At 47.4% G+C, this 19,505-nt stretch overlaps 1 protein-coding gene across 2 annotated transcripts in view; it reads left to right on the top strand.

The window, feature by feature from the left end:
* Positions 1–19,505, top strand: part of LOC147724706 (CMP-N-acetylneuraminate-beta-galactosamide-alpha-2,3-sialyltransferase 1-like) — a 366,638-nt gene that overhangs the window by 168,590 nt on the left and 178,543 nt on the right. For both annotated transcript variants that reach the window (XM_086966249.1, XM_086966250.1), the window contains exon 3: positions 15,745–16,541. In XM_086966249.1, coding sequence (XP_086822375.1) covers positions 16,227–16,541 — 315 coding nt within the window. In that variant the 5' untranslated portion in view covers positions 15,745–16,226. The remainder of the gene's footprint in view (positions 1–15,744; positions 16,542–19,505) is intronic.

The following is a 19,505-nucleotide window of genomic DNA, read 5'->3' as shown; positions in this document are numbered from 1 at the left end:
TCCCGTCAGGGTTGATCAATTCACTTATTTTTGGAATGGCACCCCTGGGCAGATCCACAGAAGAACTCCTCTGGTAAAGACAGTGTGTGAAGCTGCATATAACTGGCCCTGCCACCTCTTGCTTATTGATTCCCTCTCGGTGGCAGTAAGATGGGTCTCCAGTAGGAGGGCTATATGTCCCTCCCCTTCTCTTTAGGTATGTATATACCTTGTACTGTTTGGCCATGTTGTAAAGACTCCTTACATTCCAGCTGATAAAATTATAGATCAAGGTGAACACCATAATGGAACAGGAGAGTGGCACTTCAATTACACAGGCAGGAGACCCAGTTTCTTCCATTGGGCAGGGGCTTGTAACCCCCTTGGCAGGGATCCGTGGGGAAGGCAGAGCAATCCACCATATAAACCAGAGAACCCATAACTCAATGACCCAATCCCCTAAACCCAGGACAAGAAGAAAACAACTCTCCATCCAATCCATTGAACAAACATTCAACACGTGCAATAATCATAGTGCCAATATCGGCCCACTCACCAGCCCACCCGCAGCAACATGCATGCATTGTAAATAAGCAGACAAGACAACTTTTTGTTGGGATAAAGTTGCTGCAGGGTTATTAGCATAAACATATGCCAACATGAGTTATCTTACAGACGATCCAAAGGCAAGCCGCCCCTCGCGGCCTACCACCTAATGGGCCAAACTTGCATCGTGGCCTTAGCCAATCGGTGCTTAGCGTTGAGGTGAGTGGATAGCCACTCCCACTTCCGGTGAACCAACGGTCCACCCTCTTGCTCAGGCCCCCCCCCTCCTACGAGGGACGGAGTGTTCAAGCGACCCCCAGTTGTACAGGTTTCCAACCGCCCGTAGGACAGACGGGGCGCCGTCGCACCCCAGGGTCCACCGCACCGACTTCCTGGGGATATTAGGCCTCAACAACCTTTGTGCTCCTGAAGAGAGTACCCCTGAGTACCTTTCTGCTTCTGGATCGCCCTGTAACTCCGCCACAGCCCTGGGTGTGGTGACCGTCGCAGCCAGGGCCCCCCACCAAGGCTGACATTCCTACTTACATCCTGCTATTTCTAGGGCCTCTTCCCTACCAGCAAGAATCGGTCCATGCCAATACTGGGCAGATGAACCCCTCCGTCACAACACAACCTGTGAAATTGCGTGTAGCACCCAGGTCTAATGGGTCAAGACTCCTCTGCCCAATGAAATTACGCATAGCGCAGCACTTCCTGCACGCAGGCTCCATGGCCTCCCCTGCCAAGATCCCTGCCACAGGAGCCTGGTGTGGTTTCTTACCACTGATGTTTACCTGTCCCCCTGGGTGCTAAGTTGCACCGGGTGGTCATTGTGGTCTTCTAATCTGGTTCATAATTAGTCACATTGACCAGGCAATTCCCTTGTTGAATGCACTTATCCCTGGTGCCTGTAGCAAGGTGTCCAACATGCTTGAGGGAAAGAGTGTATGGTGTCCGTCATTAGACCCTGCACCATTGAAGTTACGCATAGCTCAGAGGAACTTCTTACGTGCTGGCTCCAACGCCTCCCCTGCCTTGCCTACAGAGCCGGGAGGGAGTTCCTGACTACTCAATATCGTCTGTCCGCCACTGTTGGCTACTTCCCTCCCTATGGTGGCAATTCCCACTATATGTTCTTTGTGGTCATCGCTTCTGATGCATTATTACGCCACAATGACCAGACAATTACATGGATACCAAATTAACCCTGGTGTACACAGTGAAGTGTCAAACTGGTTTGGGGGGAAATTGTATTGTGCCCGTCACAAGTTACTGCACCCTAACGTGAAGTGTCAACCTGTGCAGCCTTTGCTACTTGCTGCACCTATGACTGGTCACAGGTGCCCGGACACTGCTAACCGCTTGTGACCCTAGATACTTACACCAGAAATGGTGTTGAACTATCAAACTGTGTGTCCCAAGTTTCCCATATTAGTCTTATGGTAGAAACCACTGGTACCCTTTTGGGATAGAGTAAATTCTGTGCCAGGATGCACCACAATGCACAAATAGCTGGCCGCAACAGCCAAGGCCTGTCTAAAGGACGGGACTTAGTCTGTCTGGGGTGAACTTGGGGCTCCAACTCTTGGTGCATGCTTGCAACCTTAAACAAATGCAATAGATGGACCGCCCACTGCCTGGCCGCTAACTTCTCCGACATGAGTCTAAGGTCAGTATGGGTTTATAACTTAGGCATTGATGATCACTTGTACTAATCGTCCCCCGTTGGCTGGCACTGCACCCTATGCAAATGTATATACATGTTGTGCAACTAGGAGAACTGTTTTGTAACACTCGTACTTCTTGGCGTATGAAAACTGCAAAAGGAGACCTTACTTTCGTACCTGAAAAACCATCAAATAACATTCTGTCCAGGTGAAAGCTTACCAGTGGACTTAGATAGGGCCCTCAAATGCGTGTTAACCCAAGTTGTTGAATTGTAGACTGTTAAAATTGCCTGCCCACATCCGGACCCGACAAGTAACACAGGCCACAACAATCGCCTCCCTGGCCAAAACGCACCAACCTATGTCCAGTTCCTAGTGGGGTGACTGGAGGAGGTATGTGTGGCTAAATCAGGCCCACAGTACAGTGTGAATTGATCCCGCACCACCCTAGTGCCAATGGGCTTGAGAATAAAAACTGGGGATGCCGCTTATGTGGATGTCTCAGCATGGGCCAAAATGACACACTTACGGAAGTCCAGACTTGACGCTACCGTGGCCCCGCCCACCTGGACTGTGTGCAAAACCTTATAGTGCGTCACACGTACAGACCTTCCGATAACTTCTGGAAAAGACCCCTGGGCACCCCCCTAATGATTATCATACCAGTCTTCTGCCAATGTACCCGTGTGGTTATCCCTCATATCCTCTATGAGTTGAGGGCCGTAGTTGAATAAGGAATTGAGCACCACAGGGCACGCTACAAAATTTGTTTTGTTAATTAAATTGTTTACTTACCTCCAAATATCTATATGCCGGTTTTTATCACCCCCCACCCTGCCCCTCCCCCGCCCCACCTCCCTGCCCCACCGCAACTCCTTCCACGGGCCGTGGCTGGGCATGGCGCCTCCCAGCATCACATCCAAGGCTGGACTGTCCCTGACAAAGAGCTCACCTGCCCCTGGGGGCGTGAGGGGGTTTCTTGTGGAAAGCTTTGTGCCACTTTTGTTGCAGGTGGCCGATATTGAAGCCATGCTGCAACACCGGGCCTTGTTAACAAAAACGGACCATCAGTGGTCCAAAGCTGGCCCCACCCTGGCGGGCCACCAGGGAAACGCCCGATGCCTGCTACTGCCAGTCCGGCCCCGTTCACATCAAACCAATCAAAAGGCAAGCAAGGTAACTGAGGTCACAATTGACCCCAGTGGCAAAATAACAATAGAGCAGGTGCAGCTTATAGTTACAGATATCACTCACACATGGCTCTGTTGCATATCACCCACATTAGCACAGTTAAATGATTTCGGAAGAAGTGCCGGGGGTAACCCGGGGCTGGAAGTTATGTGTCGAGACTGTCAGAGTCAGTGTCCTTCAGGCCATCCCCTTCAATCACTGAGGGGGGAGGGGTGTTGAGGTTAGAGTCGGCTTCACTAATAGGCATGCAGTCTTCCATATACAGCAAAATGCCAATGCAGGGTGTCATTACAAGTTCAAAAATGGCCTACTTTGCAAATGTGGGCCACTTTGTTAGCTAGCTCGATTACTAATGGGGCCACTTTCTATTTAGTGACTAGACCTGTTTGTTGAATGGATCTGTCACTCTTCCTCATCAAATACACACTGTAGCTGACATTTGTTTTCCATTGCCGCGAGCGCTTGAGCTTTTCATAAGCTGAGATTCAGTCACTCCTCCGAAATTGTAATTTTCCGGAAATATAAGCAGTCACACGAGGGAACAATGGATCCAGTTCGCCTGCTTCCCATGCCAAAGATGCACGTGCGTGCACGGCAGGTGTCTGCCTCGGGCGTCGCGGTTACCTGAGGTGAACCTTGCCTCTCTCATTACAAAATGGATTGGACCCATGGGACCGTGAAAACGGAGGCGGGTGCCAATGTGCTTAGTGCGCAATGACGTTTACTGTGGCGCTATTTACAGGAACACTGATTCCTAACACACCTGTGTAAACACCACCAGAGCGCAATTTACACATCAAAGGCGCTCGCTGCAATCCCGATCTTACTACATTTACCATCACAGCCGGGTGATTTCGAGTGTCACGCATTTCAGCCACGCCCATTCCCAAGTGAAAAGTAGTTCTGAACAGGCAAAATCGCTGATGGCTGATTTCCAAATGCACGGCTATTTATAACCCCAAAGTCTTGGAACGATGAAGGGACTACAGACGCCACTGTCCCTGCATTACATTATTCACCTGCTTTTCTGCTGAGCAAACATCCGCCCTATCCTTCACCAAAAGACGGATTGTGTGTTTTTTCCTTGCAGTTATAACGCTTCGTTCATCACATGGTTATGTTTCTCTTACTCACAAATGTGTGCTGCGGATTTTCGGTCTGATAATGCTACATTCTCACATCGGATCGGATAACTCCGTCCGGGTTATGCTAAAATGTTGCGTTTCAAGCGATGCTAGAACTTGTGCAGAATTACCGCACAATGCCTGCGGTTTTTACCACATATATTTTAGGACGCAAAACATGGCGAAATCCACGTGATAAGAGTCCACAATATTTCAAGTTTGTAGTTCTAGAATTGAGGGAAAAACGTAATTTACAATTATGTTTTAATACCACTTTTGGACACAATTAAGTCTCTGGTTTTTGGTAGTTCCCAATGTGGTATTACCACATAATTTTACTCGGTGTTTACATTGTAGTCAGTAACAATATGTATAGTGCTTTGAAATGAGATAATCAGGTTCTGCACTGCACTTTAAGGCTAAGCAGAATAGTCTATTTTTCAGACCGTTTGATACTGGTCTTCAGTCGGTTTCTAAATGCTCCAATTTTTGGAAAATGAGGAAATCGGGACCCTGAGATGCGGGATATCAAGGGGTGCTCACAGGATTCCAACGTGTTGTGATTAAGTGGGTGAAAGCAATAACAACTCGGGCCCCTTAAGACTTTAACTTGAGCACTAGGCATTGAGTGTGTTACATGAAATGTTCTCAGGTTTGTCATTTGTTTTGGCAAAGCCAAGAAAAAAAAGGTCCACCCAGTGCCCACTTGCTGACACCTGGCGCACACGCCCTGACTCAAAATATTTGTAAAAGATTGCATAGCATCTGGCGCCCTGTAGTGGTATTTCTAGATGCCTCGTCATTAATAATAACAAATATGACAGGCTTGTTTTTATAACTCTGAATAGAGTTTAAAGGAGGGACACGGCCCCCTCTGCCCCAGTTTGTGATGGCCCTGAAACTGCTGCCTGGTGGGCTACATAAGATGCCATGTTAATGGAAGATAATATTTACAACATGCACCTGTGCTAGTGTGTGCCTACATAGCTGTGTGCCACTGGCACGCTCGCCGGGCTACGCACCTTCACTGTGCTGCGCAGCTTTGCAGTGTTGCGCGCCCTCACTGTGCTGCGCGCCCTCACTGTGCTGCGCAGCCTCGCAGTGCTGTGCAGCCTCGCAGTGCTGCGCACCCTCACTGTGCTGCACAGACTCGCAGTTCTGCGTGCCCACACTGCCCAGCTTTGCTGCGCGCCCTCACTGTGCTGTGCAGACTCGCAGTGCTGCGCTCCCTCACTGTACTGCGCAGAATCGCAGTGCTGCTCGCCCTCACTGTGCTGCGCAGCCTCGCAGTTCTGCGTGCCCACACTGCCCAGCATTGCAGTGCTGTGCGCCCTCGCAGTGCTGCGCGCCCTCACTGTGCTGCGCAGCCTTGCAGTGCTGCGCGCCCTCACTGTACTGCGCAGAATCGCAGTGCTGCTCGCCCTCACTGTGCTGCGCAGCCTCGCAGTGCTGCGTGCCCTCACTGTGCTGCGCAGCCTCGCAGTGCTGCGCGCCCTCACTGTGCTGCGCAGCCTCGCAGTGCTGCGCGCCCTCACTGTGCTGCGCAGCCTCGCAGTGCGGTGCGCCCTCACTGGGCTGCGCAGACTCGCAGTGCTGCGCGCCCTCACTGTGCTGCGCAGACTCGCAGTGCTGTGCAGCCTCGCAGTGCTGCGCCCTCACTGTGCTGCACAGCCTCGCAGTGCTGTGCGCCCTCACTGGGCTGCGCAGACTCGCAGCGCTGCGCGCCTTCACTGTGCTGCGCAGTCTCGCAGTGCTGTGCAGCCTCGCAGTGCTGCGCGCCCTCACTGTGCTGCGCAGCCTCGCAGTGCTGCGCCCCCTCGCAGTGCTGCGCGCCCTCACTGTGCTGCGCAGCCTCGCAGTGCTGCGCGCCCTCACTGTGCTGTGCAGACTCGCAGTGCTGCGCGCCCTCGCCCGGCTGCTGCCTCGTCTACGGTGTCTTTGCTGCAGACGGGTTGGCTTCTTGGCTTTGAGCACCGACGCTCATCAGGAACCTCAGAGTTACGGGGCAAGAGCTCCGAAGACCACATGATGCCATCCACGGTGCCCGACTAGGTACCAATGCATCCCCGGCTTGCTTCTCACAGAAGCCCAACAGTGAGCAGCCCACTAGGGCAGCCCGGAATCATCCGTACACCCCCTCGAAAGGGGAGGCTGCGAACTGCAGACCGAATAGTTTGCCTTCATTTTGCGCCTCGCACGGGAGTTGTGTGAACTTTGGAGGGGTTCTGTGCGTGGAATCCCCCGTCCCACGGATGGGTATGCCCTGAGTTGTATTATTATTAGTATTTCCACTTATAAAGCGCGCGGCTTTGCAGCGTGTTTCCTGGTGCTCAATTGTTCGAGAATAATCCTACATACGTCAGGCAACATCACCCTTTCAATGTGTGGGGGTGACAGCGCCAGCAGGTACAGAATTACCCGAGGCCCTCAGAGTCTTTATGCCAGTGAGGGGCAGCAATGCAAACAGTGCCCAATATGCGCCCTTACTATATGTAATATGAGTCCACAGCTTCTCCCTGTCTGTGTGAGTCCCATGCAGACGCCATTTCCATGGCTCGCCGTCTTGGGCCCAGAGTCCCCGAGGTCATTAGTCAAGAGCACAGCAAGTACTGCGAGCCGCAACTAAACATCCAGACTTCCTTTACCATGGAGACACGAGTAAGTGAAATGTGTTTACCAGACCTAAGGTGAACCCTGACGCTGTCATTACAAGGCAGGCCCAGGGGCCCTGGAAGAATCCGACACAGCGCACCGTCCTGTTACAGCGCACTTGGCCTCAGCGCGGCGGTGTACAGCCAGCTCAGACCTCCAGCCTGAGCTGGGCGCCCCCCACAGACTCCCACCAGAAGTGATGCTCTTTGGCTCCAAGGCTCCAGGTGAGTGCAAGTGTAGGCTGCCACAGTTTTAGTCACTCCGGCAGGACATGTCTTGTGCAGGAAGGCTGTAATTCAGGCGCCCGTCTGGTTGCCTCGGTTCACTTGCAAAGATATAATAGCGGCTGGACGTCAAGCACTGCCGCTAGATGAAATGATTCGCTGTGAACGCCAGGTCTTGGCATGTTTTGATTAGAGGCTGGGAGTTTCACTTGTCTATATATACACGACCACTACAAAGGCTCAGGTGTCAGGCGTGTGCAACTAATGTGTAATGTTTTCAGGGCTTTAGTTGGGGTGGGTGGGGGGGGGGGAGGGGGGTTATGGTGGGCTGAGCCCCCCCAGTTTTCTTTTGGAGGCCTCTAAAGAGGGCTCTATTTTCGGGCCTCAAAGGTAGGGTGAGCAGACGCCCCGGTTTTTGCTTGGTGTTACTAGTGTGGGTAACATGTCTTGATAGTGAAATACTGCCCATTTCGTTTTTCACTATTGAAAGGCTATCTTGCCCTTAGGATAACATGGGGAATACTGTGTGGCATGTTTCCCTGCATATCTTCCCATAACAACAAGATAGACATATGGAATCTAGTATCCCTGAACTCAGAATTTAATAACACATCCTTTAGTGAAGATGGTTTTTAAATTCTAAGTTTGGAAATAGCACTTTTAGAAAGTGGCTATTTTCCTGGTCAACCTTTCTGTGTGCCTCTGCCTGGTTGTGTATTGACTGTCTGGTTTGTGAGTGACAGGGGCTGGGGGCGGCTCCAGGAGGCTGGCTGAGTCAGCACAAGACTGAATAGAACCATCTGCATGTAAAGTGGTGGGAGGAGTAGCACCTGGGTCTCAATAGGGCTGTGCCTGCTTGCCACAATGATGGCTCTCCCTCCTGCGGTGCGTCTGATGGCCCTGGCCCACACTCACAAAGGAAGAAGGGGTGCACTGGCAGAGTGCACCCAGAACTGGTTTAGATTAGGTCCAGGACCCCTCACACAAGAAGAACAAATACTTTCGGGGTATAAAAGTAGGACTGGAGCCCCAGTCGAAATAGATTAGGAAACTTTGTGATCAAGAAGGAATCCGTGCTGAGTGTCTGGGAGCTGACCTACAGTTGCTGTGATTGCTGAGGAAGGGACTGTCTGCTGTGTGCTGTGTCCCCCTAACTTGAAGAGGAGCCGTGCTGTGTGCTTTGCCCCTCTGAAGCCTGCCTGTCTCCAAGGGCCTAAGAAGAGCTGGGAACTCAGGGATACAAAAGTTCTCCAGCACCCACACTTCCAGCTGCTGTGTGCGTCTCTGCACTGTGCCTTCGTGAAGCTGCCTCCCTGTGAAATCTGCCTCTGTGTGCTCATCATCACAGTGGGGGATGCACACCAATTTTTAAACCAACATTTTTAATTCATCCAAGTTATTCCATCCTTCGTTTGAATTGCGTGCAAATGAGATTTATAGGCATGCCCTGCTGCCATTAGTTAAGAAACACATGAAAGAAGGGACTACGCAGCCCCATATCCAAATGCACAGCTGTGTGCCGCTAAATATTGCGTGCACTATTTATTCACACTCCTTAGTTCAATATAAATTTTAACCATTTTCTTCCATATCTTGACTCTTTTTTTGTGACGTTTTGATTAGTTGTTACAATCCACAAATGGGTAAATTGCCAATTTTCAATCTTTAACATCCCAACTGTGCCATTCCAGGCCTTCATGAAAGAATGCGATGAATGCAAGAAGTCCTTCGCCAATAGTCATTTATTCTGTAGTTAAAAAACCCAATGCATTTCGGGCCTCCATGTGCCCTTCTTCGGGGGTCACTACAAGTCAATAACAATACAATCAGATTAGTCACTTTTAATATCTAGAACACTTTGTATTATAATGCACTTTTAACGCTGCACTTAACTCACAATAGTTGTAACATTTTTCCTAATGTGCTGCGTGCCCATGTTTACCCTTCTTATGCCTTGGGTTTTTTATTGGCAATTTACCCATTTGTGGATTGTAACAACTAATCAAAACGTCACAAAAAAAGAGTCAAGATATGGAAGAAAATGGTTAAAATTTATATTGAACTAAGGAGTGTGAATAAATAGTGCACGCAATATTTAGCGGCACACAGCTGTGCATTTGGATATGGGGCTGCGTAGTCCCTTCTTTCATGTGTTTCTTAACTAATGGCAGCAGGGCATGCCTATAAATCTCATTTGCACGCAATTCAAACGAAGGATGGAATAACTTGGATGAATTAAAAATGTTGGTTTAAAAATTGGTGTGCATTCCCCACTGTGATGAACTGTCTTAACTAAAGCCCAAAAAAAAGGGATTGCACCTGCGCTAAGGAATCGTGACGAATGGTGGAATATAACTTGATAAAATACACAATTGGATTTAACATCGAAGTCCCTCGCAACAGTACCAATACATATATCGACCATGCGAACTTTTATAATTGAGTTGACATATCTAAGTGACTTGTATATCTTGAATGTTTATGTACTATGTTAGCTTTGCTTTTTAGAAAAATGGTGCACTTTGGGAAATGTATTTTATTTCGAGAAAGCAGTCTTGATGCAATAGAAGGCGTTAGGACCACGGGGGAATTGGGAGGGTGAACACGGGGGTGGAGAACCACAAATAGCGTGGGCGGGAAACGATCTGGTACAGCGGTTTGACTAATCAGGATGAGGACGCGAGACGTTAGCAGTTTGTAGAAACGGGTAAGCGTCAGCGAGAAAGAGCACTTATCTTACGTGGCAATCTTAGCAATAAGCAAATGTTAACATCAATTTTATAACTTTCAGCATGTTGTTGAGAGTGAAGCATAGCTCTCGTTAAACAGTTAAAAACCCAGATATTGAACAGCGCGTAAAGTTTCACTAATGGAGGAGTCGTTTATGCAAACACAGGGCCACAGGAGGGTTTCAGCTTGTGCGCACGCCAGATAGGAGAGATAAGAACCGTTACAACCGGCTGAAGGATTATCACGGCGAACATTTGTTCTCACACCCCGCACCTTTACAACCTAACACTTCATGACCAAGGCATAAGAAGGGTAAACATGGGCACGCAGCACATTAGGAAAAATGTTACAACTATTGTGAGTTAAGTGCAGCGTTAAAAGTGCATTATAATACAAAGTGTTCTAGATATTAAAAGTGACTAATCTGATTGTATTGTTATTGACTTGTAGTGACCCCCGAAGAAGGGCACATGGAGGCCCGAAATGCATTGGGTTTTTTAACTACAGAATAAATGACTATTGGCGAAGGACTTCTTGCATTCATCGCATTCTTTCATGAAGGCCTGGAATGGCACAGTTGGGATGTTAAAGATTGAAAATTGGCAATTTACCCATTTGTGGATTGTAACAACTAATCAAAATGTCACAAAAAAAGAGTCAAGATATGGAAGAAAATGGTTAAAATTTATATTGAACTAAGGAGTGTGAATAAATAGTGCACGCAATATTTAGCGGCACACAGCTGTGCATTTGGATATGGGGCTGCGTAGTCCCTTCTTTCATCTGTGTGCTCATCGGCACACAGCTGGGGCATAAGGTCGTGAGGCCTGCTCTGCCTCAAACGTAATCTGCCCCAGGATCGAGTCCCTCATGCTCTGTGTGCACGGATTAACACACAGCTGAGGAACTTTGGAGCGCCTGCTTTGCCCCCGAACGCTGTGTGCGCATTGCCTCCACCGCCGCCTCTCGAGCTGTGTTGTGTGCCCGGGCCGGGTTCGCCGCTCTGAGAAGGAGCCTTGACACCCTGCCAGTATTCACAACCACTGGCCCAGGATCGTCATTTCTGATCTGCGCTCAGATTGGTCACAGCAACGAGGATTTCCCCCAGCAACGCAGAGGTTCGTCAGGTGGAGCTACGTTGCGTCTGGAGAAGCGCAAGGCGTCCCCAAGCAACCGGAGTTCCCTCGCGCTCGTCATCGAGGAAAGGAGCTGCCTGAACTGGAGGCCGAGGCGCATCCCACCGGCGAAAGCGGCTTCACAGGAGATCAGCGCGGACCTTCACATCCTACGGTAACTGGTAACCAGAGTTTGCACAGGGGGGGAAGATTATGATCACACGCATTACCGGCGGGCCTGCCTTCTCTTTTCAGGTCGCCCTGTTGCTACTTACGTGTCAGTGGCATAACAAAACTTAAGGGCCCCCCCTGCAAAGTACCTGGAGGGGGCCCCCTCTGACCACACTCAGGAGCTTCGGGAGCCCCACATCGTGGGGGCTGTGGGGGGCCTTTATTACACCACTGGGGGAGATCCTTATTCAAGAATTATTCTGGACTTTGGCCCAATAGCTGCCCTCACTTTCCCGTTTATAATTCAGTTCACATCTGGTTGGCAGCCCTCGCAGTTGCTCATTGCCGCCCTCTCTGTTTCTTGGGTCACCATTAGCACCTCTCCTGGCATGCCCCTTTGTAGTGCTGCTTCTGCCTACTTTGTTTGGTGGGTTTTACAAGTGTGTTTACAGCAGTGCGCCGGGTCCTTCAGTCAGATTCCTGGCACGCCCCCGTGTCACTGTTGTACTACTCACTGCTGAAGCCAGAACATCTTGTTTCATAAGGAATCTATTCCTTATTTTATGCCCAGTATTATCTGTACAGCACATGCCCTCAATCCTACAGCCAGTCAGCTTTCCTCCCCGTGTAACACCAAGACAGGGGATGCTGTCTCTTGAAACAGATCTGCGCAAAGGAGGTGGGCTCCAGTTCGCCATTGCTCTTCTGCTCCCATCCCTGGTTCTCAATTGACGAGGGCAAATTCAAGAATGTTCCTCTTTTCCATGGTAGAAGTAACTCTGTTGCCCTTAATCCAAATCAGTTTTACCAAAGTCTGTCTGAAAATATCAATAAACGATGTGCCCCGGATTCTGAGAAAGAACTTATAGCCAGCTTCAGTGTGCTAGATGTAGGGAACTTGCCTTCTGGTGATGAATGCAGTCTTCATGGTGAAATAGGTATACAGAAACTGTGTTCAGAGTTTCAGGTGCCAGCAAGAGATACTATCCAAGCTTTTAGACTTTTAAAAGATTTCGGTGGAAAGAAAACCCCAGAAGCATTAAAAAAGTTAGTAGTTTGCATGGAAACCCTGCCAGCAAATAATGCGGATTGCGAGAGAGGTTTCAGCGCAAAGAACTTAATTGCTATTCCAATAAGGGCCAATTCTTCATGTTTATGGGTAAAACTCAATAGTCCTCCATTTGAAACATTTGACGCAAAGCTGTATGTAAAGAGTTGGCTGGCAAAAGGTCTGCTGAAGAAAATTGTTGTGAGAAACCCCAGCAAAATAGACACAGTGAATATCTTCAAGGGTTTTGTGAAATCCTGCGATAGATTTCTAAGTAATGTAAATAATTTTTAAATGTTTTTTTAAAGTGTTTGGTATTTTATGGCTTATACTTAATAAATATACTTTTTTCCCTATTTTATTATCCTTTGCTGGCTGCGACTTCATGATTTTCTAAAGCACACAGTGCTAGTTATCTTGATTTAGACCATGCCCCTAGTCGAATAGGCCACACCCCTTTAAGACATTTGTCACGCCCCTTTTAGAGATCTCCAGTTTTTTTTCCCACTTAAAGCCCTGAATGTTTCCTCTCCTTCCCAGTTTTTCTCGAGTCTGCCAGCATGCGTTTTCTGGCAGGAGCTGAACTGAAGTTCTTTCCTGAGTTTGATTCTGATTTTAAGCAGTACAGCTTACTTCAGAGCAGTTGCCTTCTTTGAATGTCTTCTGCACTTATTGAAATTCTAGTTGAACACATGTGTTTTGCGACATCCTATTGCTGATATATAGGTTTACATACTTACTATCCTTTATGCTGCCTGGAAGTAATGAAGGGCCTCCACTTCCATTTGTTATGGGAAAGTTTTTGTACAGTACCCCTCCTGAGTTTCAGGGCCTTCATTTCTGTTCCACAGTTTGCACCAGGTGTTCTTTGGCATTCGCTTGACTTCTGGGGTCCACTTAGAGCTGTTCTTGTGAGGTTGTTGTCTTCTCTTTTGATGGTGTGTCCTATCCACCTCCTAGTGTCCATGCTTTCTTCCTTGCATCTGGTGAGCAGTTGCTGGTTGGAGATAATGAACAGCCACAAAATGCTTCTCTGGTTACTGGCGTGACAGTTTAATGATGTTGCTTTTTGTCATCCACCAGAATTTTGATCCATACAAGAGTGTGGACAGAATGTTTCTCTAGTAAGGCCTCAGAGTGGTGTTGGTGCTGTACTGAGATTACCTGCACATATTCTTTAGTATCCTGAAGGCATTCCTGACCTTGTTCAGTCTGCTCTTTATGTCACTGCCTGCCACTCCATCATGTCCGATAATACTGACTAGGTAGGGGAACTCTTTAGTCATGGCTAGGTCCTCTCAATTCACCTTGATTGCTGAAGGGTTTTGCTGAGTGACAAGACTGCTGAATTCTGTATTTTGGAGTATGTCTTGTTGGTTAGCTATTGAACATGTCAGCGGATCCCAGTTTCATCGTGTTCCACAAGCGTGCATTGCAATACATTAGGTCATGCCATTCGCGCTGATTTTCAGCACAGGCTGTTTGTCCCAGACTGGAAAATCAGTGCTGATGTCTCCATGCACAGAGGAAGAGGGTGCTGTTTCTTTCTGCTGTCCAAGCAGATGTTCTAATCGAGCGGCTGCTTCCTCAACTCGAACGGAAGGTGTCTCAATGCAAGCGGTACTGGCCATCCGTGACCGCCCACTTTGAGAAATCTCACTGGGACTCGGGAATTGGTCTGCAGTAAGGTTTTCCTCTCTTACACTTGCCAACTTAATGCTGGCGAGTGAGGTAAAAAGCGGAGCAGAGTTTTTCAGAGCTCCACACAGTACGCGGAGCAAGGAGTAGGAAAAACTCTGCAAACTCATTGAGCGGAGAGGAATTTCATGCCCAGGCCTAAATTCAATGAGAAGAAAGCATCTTGCCTTCAAAGCCTTAATTCCACTCCCCAGGGTCATCAAATGAGTAATTGGTAAAATATTGGTTCAGTGAAAAATGGCAACTTTCCATGTTCAATACACATTTGTTTCTCAAAACAACCACTAAAATATATGAGTTCCAGGGCTCTATCTGTGGTTATTGCTTGTAACCATGCTGCTGGCATTAAATACATTCTACACTAGGTGCTGTGCGGCGGAGAGCTGTGGACACCCTGACGGATCAGAATTGTTACCGCCAGGGCAGGCAGGATGTTTGTTGTAGGTAAAAGAACTGCAAGCAAAGAAAGGGAGAAGCACACAGTCTACTGCCATGCTTGGGGATAACAGGAAGGGAAGCTCTCTGTAACCCCCCATATCCCCTAAATTATTTCACATGACAATTACATTTTAAGGCGATGTGGAGGTAAAAATTATGATGATACACTTACCATAGCTATGCAGTGGTAGGCGATGTACTGGAGGGGATGTTATTGTAGGTCAATATTATCAATCTCATGACCGTGTCCTTCCCCTGATATACTATTTCCTGCCAGAAGTGTTGTGCACAAGGTGGAACTGGCTCCACTCAGTGGAGTGATGCGGTGTAGTTTCTTCCCTCTGGAGCAGTATCCTGCACTTCTGCCTCTCAAAGGTACCAGTGGTTTTCAGGACCTCTCCTCCACTCCCACCTGGGTCTCATAGAGACTAATCAGTTTTTCCAACACACACTGCCTATAGGTAGGTAAATATTGGTCTACATTTCATTGGGGTGCGTACTCTCGTAACTTGCTCCATAATACTGGATATTCTGCCATTACTTGATACCCCCAACCCTTATTTCAGATTATAAAGGTGGGTGAAAATATGTGTATGGGGCAGAGCTTCTTCTGCCTGTCTGGCAGAAACTAACATTGCAAGTGAGGAAACTTGTTACTGGCTAACCCTGCCAGGTACAGGTGGATTTTCATATTTGGGAGAGTGTACCCTTCTTTTATCTAATGCTGGGTGGTACGCACCATTAATTTGTGTAAAAAGGGCTATGATTTCTTATCCAAGCTTTGCCTCTAATATTTTCCCTGTGTGCACAGCTTCTAGTGGTATTCCACCTCAATATTGACTACAAAATATCGTGGGGCCCAAAATATCTAGACCTATGTATCGAGGAACATAATATTGCGAAAGTAAATTTATATAGGTAAGTACACATTTGCTATATTTAACCTCACCTATATATACCATGACAATATAATATATCTTTAAAGTATCTAGATGCGGAGTTATGAATAGTAACTATATGCACTTACTATCACAATATTATGGACTTCGATATGTAGATCTCAGTATTTTTGTCCTTCATATTCTGACACACAGCCACGTTTAGTATTTTTAATAGTAATGCAATCAAAATGTCTGACTATACCCTCTTTTTAATACACAGATATCAAGATTAGCACTGGTGTTCAAGCAAAACCAAGAAACCTCGTTTAGAGGAGCCATACACTGATCTCATCAATTTCTCCTGCTAAAAATGATCATCAACGAAAGAAAGTGACCTTCCCTTTCCATCCTTTGCCTGCAAACCTCACACAGAGAAGTTATTTACGCCACCACAATCAACTTTTAACATCTGAGGAAAGTACTTTTAACAAGTTATATGGATTGTTCTTTTAAAATCCTGGTAGGAGACTTTCGTTGCAATACTAAGGATTTGGGGATGGAGCCAATACATGTTTTTTAATGAAATACAAATCGATCTACAACATTCCTAAGATTTCGTTCTGCAAGACTAGTACTTTTTTCAGAGTTCTTGTGAATTAGTATTCCTCGCTTGAATTTCGGATCATACCTGGAAGGTTGACATCTGCGCCCTACTTGCTACTCTCATTTTTTTTTTAAACCGGGAAACCAAAGAAAACATCAATGGGTATAGAAAAAGGACGTCTTAAAGTGTGTACTCTGGGACTAACTTTTTTTGTTGTAATAATAACTAGCTTCTTGTTCTCTTATACACACAACTATTTTATCGACAACCTGCAATCCGATTCGTATTTTGTGAAGTTGTCGATACATCTCAAAAGATTGGTTAATCTTCCTGCAAGACCATGCAGCTGCTCTTCGTGTGTTGCTGAACATAGTAATTCGCCTTGGTTTGAAAAGAGATTTAATGAATCTATTCCACGCTTGCTGACCAAACAGAACAGCGAGATTCCCGATGACGTGTTGAGATGGTGGCGGGTAAGTTACAGTTGTTTTAGCAGAACCATATCATGTCACAGCAATGTATAAATATGTGACGCATTCACTTGGCGCACAATGATTAGAAGCAGCGAATTTCCAGTTGTTTTAGAGGCAGTTGTCCTCAACATGGATGTCTACCGGGAGACAACCCGCAGCTGGGTTGGGTGCACCACACAGCAGTGTCTGCCTTTGGATATGATAAGGTGATGTGGAGTAGATGTTTGCCTGGTAGAATGGAAAGAGTGTTGGAGGTGAAGTCTTTTTTATCACGGCTATAAGTATGGGTGAAGCTGAGAATCTTAAAGATTGCATGTGCATTCAATGGGAATCATTAAAATATCCATGAGTTTAGTCTGAAAGAGACTGAAGAGATGTTTTTATCACCTCAGACTGACTCCAGCATTGAGGACTACTCTAAGGCAGGAAATCTGGTACTTGCATTGGCCAAGCAAGGAAAGTCATGAATGTTCTGACTACTACAGCTTTTTAAATAGTTAGGGAAGCAAATCAGGCAAGGGGAGTAGTGTGAGAGCATGGTCTGTGCTTTAATTTTGGTATGACGTGTGATTGCTGAGTTTTGAATGAACCTTTCAAACTAGAAGTTTTGAGTGATGGCTTGTTGTAGGATGAGAGATGGAATGACCGCTTTGATGGATCTTGATTTGCTCAACATAACCTACTTTGAAAACATTTTGCAAAGACTGAATATTGTATAATATTTACTCGTGTGTGTGTAATCTAGCACAAATCCAAATGACTTGTATTCCTTGTGTTATTTGATTAGTTATGTTTTTCCAGTTATCTTTAAATGGAGATGTCTTAATGAAAATTTCCTAAATACATGACTACACATGTCGAAAGTCAGCCCAAATTACTATCAATGCCCGGGCTGCTGGCGCAAGCCGCCTCTTAGTTCCCATTCTGAATAGTTTACCGAATAAAGAGACGGGCGCTGGAAGCAGGATCATAAGAACAGAGTTTTATTTCTCATGAGGAGAGCCTGTCATTTCGGACACGAAACACAGTGTCTTTCGGGAGGTGTTCTAACAAGTTCTCTGAGACATCGCCTTTTATACATTACAAACATTCCTTATTACAATAACGACATTGTGAAACAAGGGAAAGACATCCCCGGCCCCTCCCCGGCCCGGCTCATTCCAACACGTGGCTACAGTATAGGTCCTTATCCCTCATACACAAGGAGGGGGCTATCACGCAGCAAAGTGTTCCGCTGATTCCTTTGGAATGTGTGCGCCTGATCGATTATCGGGGGGGGGTGGGGAAGTCATGATCAATAGTAGCTCCTTTGAAGAGGGGCGAGTGTGTACGGTAGTGGCAATAAACTGTATCCTCAGGCGAAGGGGATGACCAGTGGTCCGGGCAGACAATCGGGCTCAGTGGAGGAGTCATCAAGGGAGGGGTATTCATGAAGGAAGGGAGGTGTTGGTCAGGCGCGGGGTGTGATTCCCAGGGACAGAGTCGCACAGAGAGAGAGAGAGGTCTTATGACCCGTACATGAGGGAGCGGGGGCAGTCAGGTACAGCTGGGGGGGGTTATGTCAGCTGAGGCGAGGGGTGCTTCTTCAAGAGGAAATGGGGGGTGCGTGGGTCAAGCAGGAGGGTTACTTTTCAGAGCAGTGTCGCACAGAAGGAGAGGGCTTTATGGTCTATGCATGTGAGAGTGGGGGGGGGGTGTTCAAATGTGCGCAGCAGGGAAGCCGGGGTTTCCAATGAGCGGGTTAAAAGGCCGTGGTGCCTAAAATGGCTGTCATGTACATATGGGCACGGGCTTTTACTGGCGGAATGATGCGGTCAATGTTTCACGGTATTCATGGTGCTTACAGGGAGGGGAATGGGAAAAGGCAAATGAACGCCGCTTAGGTACATTAATTTTGCTAATTTCCACAGTCGCCGCTTTTACCATAAGCTAGTTCATTTCCTAATTAACGGGTGTACATATAAACATGTATGGTTGTTGAAAACTTATCAATACTAGCAGATTGCATATAATCATGAGCAGTCGATGTGATTGGCAGAATGCAATACATAGAAATTTACATTTGTTGGGTTACTACAAGCCTAGGGTGCAGCATACTACACAGTATAAATGCTTCTGACTTTCTCATCAATGTACAGCTCTAAAGGTGACCGACAAACATTTTGAAAACAATACCAAGTGGTTGAGGGAGGAATTCAGTCCAATATATCTTCGTCACAGTGTCTTTTTAGCAGTGAGCCATCACTGGTAGGCTCTCGTCCGTATCTTTTCGTTGGCGCTGTTGAGCACCGGCGGTGGAGCTATAGGTCCAGCTCGGATCTATCCTTACGCGTTGCAGGGTGTGGTCAGTCCTCTGCTGTTAGACCACAGTCCTGTTCCCCAACCAATCCTTTTGGTTGTGCCTTATGCTCGACACCTATATTTCTTTTACTTCCGTTTGCAAACCTCATTTCCACCTAAATGCTGTTTCTTCTTTCTGAGTCAAAAAGTCATGTGGAAAAAGAGGGGGTTGTTGGATAGTCGAGGGCAGAGAGGGCGGAGTGGGATCAGATCTTTTCGGACACTTCCAAGGGACCAAGGGAGCAAAGGATAACGGGCAGGCAGGCCCATCAATCGGGCCCAAAAAAGGGGGCGAAGACTTCAGGCACACGCGGGTTAGCAGACTGAGGGCTTCAGGGCAGCCCGTCAACTTTTCATTTTCCACGTTTGAGATTGCTGTCTCGTCCCGTATCTTGTTGCTTTGCAGCTCCACCTTTGGTCGAGGTCACATGTGTCTCAAGATCTGCAGCCAGGCTGTACGTCACGTCCGACCCTTCTCCTCCGGCGATCGTATATCTTTGAATAGGTACAAAACAAGCTTTAGAGAACTGGCAGGAGAAGACATTTATGCATGTGAATTCCTCCTTCAATCCTACGCACTTGGGAGATACGTTCATTGGTCACAGTCAGAAGTCTATTACCATG

Source organism: Lissotriton vulgaris, chromosome 4_1, assembly GCF_964263255.1.
Source record: "Lissotriton vulgaris chromosome 4_1, aLisVul1.2, whole genome shotgun sequence".
NCBI lineage: Eukaryota > Metazoa > Chordata > Amphibia > Caudata > Salamandridae > Lissotriton > Lissotriton vulgaris.
This window is presented reverse-complemented; position numbering and strand designations above follow the sequence as displayed.